This window comes from Oncorhynchus mykiss, chromosome 18 (genome assembly GCF_013265735.2).
Source record: "Oncorhynchus mykiss isolate Arlee chromosome 18, USDA_OmykA_1.1, whole genome shotgun sequence".
Taxonomy (NCBI): Eukaryota; Metazoa; Chordata; class Actinopteri; order Salmoniformes; family Salmonidae; genus Oncorhynchus; species Oncorhynchus mykiss.
This window is the reverse complement of record NC_048582.1, coordinates 47,156,832-47,163,447: the sequence shown is the minus strand read 5'-3', so window position 1 is coordinate 47,163,447 and position 6,616 is coordinate 47,156,832. Positions and strand designations below refer to the sequence as shown.

The following is a 6,616-nucleotide window of genomic DNA, read 5'->3' as shown; positions in this document are numbered from 1 at the left end:
ACACAGGAAGGAAAGTTTTCCAAAGGAGATTGAGATTGTGCAATGCTTCGTTCCTTGATACCAAGTTCCGGACACATCCATGCAAAAGAATGTTCCTAATGCCGCCCACGTTCTGTTTGTTTTGTTGTTGTATTTGTAGCGTTTTATACCATTGGGACTTAAATGACATTTTACATGATTTAGACTCCACGTAGAAGCTTTTTAGCAGGCTAAACTCTAGGATACTTCGTTTTTGATGTGTTGAAACTTCTTGGAGTTCTCACTTTTTTCATATCCCAGTTTAATAAGGTGCGGTTTTTCAATGAAATATTGTTATTTATTCTCTCAGTATTCATCCCTTGATACTGTATCAACTCATTAATCAATTTCACCGTCATGTGAAACAACAGAGGGAAATCCAACGTTGACTAGAAACAGTTGCACGGTGACTAGTCCTAAAGGTATGAGGGACAGTTCGCAGTCGATCAGACATCCATGCCAAAGTTTCCTGTAGCCAAGGTAAATACCACATTTCTACTCTCTCTCTCTCTCTCTCTCTCTCTCCCCCCTCTGCTTGGAACGACCGCCTACTTACTTGCCATTGGACACCTCATGTTCATTTAAGACGCGCATCTGTTGCACTCCAGTATCTGAGTGGTTGGCAAGGCTGTCACCGGTCGGGGAGGCGTGACCGACCGATTACTGTCCGAGGGGGACATGGACGGACACAGTCGGACGATCATCACATCTGAAGGTGAAAGATCCCGCGGAGGGTCCTGCTGCGCTGAGTGTTCCGGAGCTGTCTGATGTAGGCTAATAAAGTACGCCTACAGTAGTAGTAGCCTTGAAGAGGAAGAAGAACGCCCACATGCATTGGTATTTCCTCTCTATTCTTGTGCAATATTCTCTAACTTTTTACTTATCACGTGAAACAGTGTACGAAAAAAGAGCACAAGTATAGCCTATACAAAATTAAATTGAATGAATGTCAACATGTTTATTTGATGGGCTTGAAATAGGTTCTGGTTTTTGGAAGAGAGCAATGTCAGAAATTAATTTCGCACTGATTGCTCTGCCTGCCTCTCTCCACAGCCTTTGTCACTCAAATATGGGAGAGGCTGGAGGGAGAGATTTATACTGTAGATTTATGTGAGGTCTTGATTGAATTATTATTGTGTCAACGATATTTAGTCAGTGGGTGCCACCGTGTAAATTCCTCAGTCACATTAGCCATAGGCAAACACTTGACAGGGTTGACAATAGGAAATAGGTGTTGCTGAGATTTGACTGAATTTGCCTTGTTATCATGTAAGGATCCCGTTTTGAAGGTGGAGCTACATTTCTGTTCATTCGCAACTCTGTTTTATCAGATGTGGGCATGTGGCCAATATCTAATAATAAAGTTGAAGTTACTGTGTAAACATGTCTGACAGTATGTCTGTATCTGAAAATGCATTCTTTCACCAGTTCAGGAAAGGAACATTGTATTACTTGATAAAAAAACTTGCTTGCATCTTATGATCAGAAGAACATGGAGAGAGAGAGAGAGGAGAGAACAATGTTTGAGTTTTCACCCTGAGGAAGGCGAGTGTATTATGAATTCAAACTTGCGTTAGAAATGCATTTCAAGTGTGACTTGAATGTATACATTTGAATCAGATGTGTGTTTTGGTTATTAGACCCCCATTACATTGACATATTATTCATTTAGCAGACACTCTTATCCAGAGTGATTTACAGGAGCAATTAGGGTAAAGTTCATACACCACACTGCTTACAATGATATCCTTATCTTTTCATCTTCAAGGTTGAAGTGTTCATGTTCTCCCTCCCCATCCCCTATAGCACCGCTCCTTTCCCGCCTAGCACTGTTTAGAGTGAAAACTACAGAGAGAGGGACTGGATCAGACATGGAGCATTAGAAGTTCCGGGCAAGGTCCATAGACAGTATAGTAGCCTAATCTGCAAGGTTAACTGCAGATTAAGGCTAACTACTGCTAATAAATTGTCAGGTCTGCTGCAGGAGTCAGAACAGGTCTGGTGTAATCTGGCCTCCTGTCCCTGGGGCCTTGGTTGCCCAGCCAGGTAGGGCCAGCATGAAGGATGTCCTCTGATTGCCTGGTTAAACCAGACTGAACACTCACTCACCAGGCTAGTCCTCTCTTCTGAGGTGGCAGGAGTTTATAGGTAAACTGTGAAGGAGAGACGTACACTTGGACTGGAGACTCATTCTGAAGTAATTTGACTGCTGAAGCACGTAGTGTGATGTGCTTCTATTTATTGAAGAAACTTGTCTTTTTAACCTGTGTGTCAGATGTGTTTGGGGAGTCCTCCAACAAAGGTGATGTTTTTACTTCAAATAGTTTTACTTGCTCTGCAGTTTTAAAATAAATGAAGTAATTTGAAACCTCTTTTTATACCGAGTTATTGTTTTGAAGGCTTTTAGGTGTTAGGGTAGACCAGCTCTGAATGCTAAATGCTTTCCTAATGGTGCTCTCCTTTTTCAGTTGCCAGTCTCCTGAAACTATCCAGCCAGCAACAACAACGGTCCCACCATCCATCAGACCATCCCTCATGGCAACGATTGTCATGGATAGGATTGGGCGTCTGTTCATCAACCTCCAGCAGGTAAGGGCGGTGCCTCAGATGCTGACAGAGGTCGCCCCCTCCATGCCCGGCACGCTACGGGACACCGAAGTTCCCGGGTTCTTCAGAGAGCGCTACATCCACGCCGGCTACCGACCGCTCCACCAGGGCTGGAGGTACTGTAACAGGATGTACTACAATACCCACAATGCCATGTAGAACATCCGGTTTTATTATACTAAAGACGTCTCTGAAGCTAACATAACGGTGTCCCGTCTCTGAAGCTAACATAACGGTGTCCCGTCGCTGAAGCTAACATAACGGTGTCCCGTCGCTGAAGCTAACATAACGGTGTCCCGTCGCTGAAGCTAACATAACGGTGTCCCGTCGCTGAAGCTAACATAACGGTGTCCCGTCGCTGAAGCTAACATAACGGTGTCCCGTTGCTGAAGCTAACATAACGGTGTCCCGTCGCTGAAGCTAACATAACGGTGTCCCGTCGCTGAAGCTAACATAACGATGTCGCTGAAGCTAACATAACGGTGTCCCGTCTCTGAAGCTAACATAAAGGTGTCCCGTCTCTGAAGCTAACATAACGGTGTCCCGTCTCCTTATCGATACAGGTACTACTTCCTTTCGCTGTTCCAGCGTCACAACGAGACCATCAACGTGTGGACCCACCTGCTGGGGTCTCTCCTTGTCCTGGTCAAGTTCCTCCAGCTGGCTGAGACGGTAGACTTCATCCATGATGCCCACGCCTGGCCCCTCCTCATCCTCCTCCTGTCCTCCCTGGCCTACATGGCCTGCAGCACTGTAGCCCACCTCCTGGCCGCCAAATCAGAGTTCTACCACTACTGCTTCTTCTTCCTGGATTATGTAGGAGTGGCTCAGTATCAGTATGGCAGCGCCGTGGCTCACTTCTACTATGCTGTGGAACCAGATTACCACCAGTGGGTCTCCTCGGTCTTCATGCCCACTGCCACCTTCCTCTGCTGCCTGTCTTGCCTGGGCTGCTGCTATGGGAAGTATCGCAACCACAGCCTACGGGTCTGGGTCCGGAAGGTGGGGCAGGTGGTTCCCTCGGCTATGGCCTATGCCTGGGATACTAGCCCGGTGTTCCACCGCCTCCTCCTCTGGCCCACGTCGCACAGTGATGACATCACTGCCGCGGCCAGTGGCGTAGTCGGTGACCCGGCTATATCCTTCCATGGGGGCCAGGTAGCCTTCTTCCTGTCCAGTGCGTTCTTCTTCACCAACCCCCTCCCAGAGCGTCTGTTCCCAGGCCACTGTGATTTCCTGGGACAGGGCCACCAGCTGTTCCACGTCTTCCTGGTGATCTGTACCCTCTGTCAGATCCAGGCCTCTCACCTGGACTACCTGGGCCGACGGCCACTCTACACACAGCTACACGGAGAGAGAGGAGCAGCAGCCACTATCTATCTGGTTCAGTATGGAGCCACGCAGGTGGTCTGTGTCTGTATAGCAGTCTTCATGGCGAGGAAAGTAAAACGGTTGCTTGACTGCAGAGACAAGTCCAAATGAATTGGCTTGGAGACTATGTAAGAGGGTAGGAAAGTTAGAATCACTTCCCAGTGGGCAAAACCGGTTGAAATGGGTTGACGTTATTACAGCCAGAACCTTTTGCCCAGTTTTGCCCTCTGGTTTGGTACCAAAGTGATCAATGTGGCCTTGGTTGACTCGACACACACTGCCTTCCTTTGTTTTTGAAATGTACATTTATATGATAATATTATGTTTCTCTACAGCACCTGTGTCCTTGAGAGAGTGTTGTTTACCTTTTACATAATGGAAGTTGAGGAAGCCTATCACTAGCATGGTCACAGATCTGTGACCATAAGAGTTGGCAAGACTGCACAAACAGATCTGGAACCAGGCTAGCCTAGCACTGAACAAAGCCTCAATGAGATGTAAGAATGTTGATAGCTTGCATAGTACTTTCTATATTTGCTATGATTGCTCACTGTAATCCTAGAATAGATCTGCTTAGTTGTTCTCTGTTTTTCAATTGGCATGGTGGTGTCAAATGATGTATGTAATGTACATTATCGTACACCTGTAAATTGTTGCGGAGGTTATGTTCCATCGCTACATTTTCCTTTTGATTGACCATGAGGGGAAAAGGGAAATGTGTTACCTCTCTTACCATGGCCTACCACTGCCAGGACACACTCTTCACTCAGTGCTGTGACGTAAACCAGAATAGAGACAAGCTCTGATTGGCTCTTTCTGGAAGATCACCATGTGACCTATAACAAAACATCAGTTCAGCCAATGGGATTGAGTAAAGGTGTGAGGACAACTCCCTTTATACATTGCAACACACATAGCCAATCCCAATTGGGTCCCCATGCCTTCCCCTTTGCCATATTAAACCTTATGTGTTTGCAGATCTGAAGGGTGATAGGTATTATGTGTAGTGTTGGAGCTTCCACCTGACAGACCTGCAATCGCAGGGATATCGCCAAGGAGAAGGGCTAGGGAGTGTATTGGGACCGGCTTTGTTCATGTTTACCCTTTGTCCATTACTCTCTGATTGTGCCATAGGGTGTTATCAGTGGAGGCTGCTGAGGGGAGGAGAGCTCATAATAATGGCGGGAGCAAATGGAATGGCATCAAACACATGGAAACCATGGAAACCATGTGTTTGATGTATCTGATACCATTCCACTGATTCCGCTCCAGCCATTACCACGAGCCCGTCCTCCCAATTAAAGTGCCACCAACCTCTTGTGGGAGGTATCGTTTCCCCCTGACTGATGCCCAAAAAATACCTTCACAACAATGCAGTGTTATTATGACATGTCAGGAATCATAACAATTTGCAGGGCCTTCACATTTCAGAACTTTGTTAACTTTATGGCATTTGTAGAACAGCAATAAAAACTACTTGAAGCCCACACCATTTTCCTTTAATTATTACTGCAACCTCAAACTTCCTTCCCCCCAGTGAAATATTAAAGACATGCTCAGGTACTTTGGTGACTAGTATTTTTTTCAACCTCCGGTTTTGTGCTGGATGTGTCAATGTGTAGTTCATACATGCATCTATCAGAAGAATTACTGTCTTACCTCAATTAGCCACAAAATCCATAGTTTGAAAGTGATTGCTAGCAAGATGTGCACACAGTAGAGAGAGAGAGAGCAATGATGTGGTGCACATAGCTGCACATTTGTGATGTAGTAGTCAATTTTCTGAGACTTTTGGCTTGTGAGTGCTACTTTCAGAACTACTGGCTACACCTACACTACTGGCTACACCTACACCACTGGCTACACCTACACTACTGGTTACACCTACACTACTGGTTACACCTACACTACTGGTTACACCTACACTACTGGTTACACCTACACTACTGGCTACACCTACACTACTGGTTACACCTACACTACTGGTTACACCTACACTACTGGTTACACCTACACTACTGGTTACACCTACACCACTGGTTACACCTACACCACTGGTTACACCTACACTACTGGCTACACCTACACCACTGGTTACACCTACACTACTGGTTACACCTACACTACTGGTTACACCTACACTACTGGTTACACCTACACCACTGGTTACACCTACACCACTGGTTACACCTACACTACTGGTTACACCTACACCACTGGTTACACCTACACCACTGGTTACACCTACACTACTGGCCACACCTACACTACTGGCCACACCTACACTACTGGTTACACCTACACTACTGGTTACACCTACACTACTGGTTACACCTACACTACTGGTTACACCTACACTACTGGCCACACCTACACTACTGGTTACACCTACACTACTGGTTACACCTACACTACTGGTTACACCTACACTACTGGTTACACCTACACTACTGGTTACACCTACACTACTGGTTACACCTACACCACTGGTTACACCTACACCACTGGTTACACCTACACTACTGGCTACAAAGGTGTATACAAAAGTACCAGAGAATCTCTTTAAAAAGGGGAATCAGCAGTTGCTACATACATTTTGGATGTCCCCATTAATTCTGTA

General features: G+C 45.9%; 1 protein-coding gene across 1 annotated transcript; it reads left to right on the top strand.

Moving 5' to 3' along the window:
• The first annotated feature begins 620 nt into the window (after positions 1-620).
• LOC110496387 (membrane progestin receptor alpha-B) lies at positions 621-5,483 on the top strand. The gene is made up of 3 exons (XM_036952952.1): positions 621-855; positions 2,487-2,741; positions 3,189-5,483. Exons 1-3 carry the CDS (start codon positions 848-850, stop codon positions 4,105-4,107), a joined length of 1,182 nt encoding a protein of 393 aa, XP_036808847.1. The 5' UTR covers positions 621-847; the 3' UTR covers positions 4,108-5,483.
• The last annotated feature ends 1,133 nt before the right edge of the window (positions 5,484-6,616 follow it).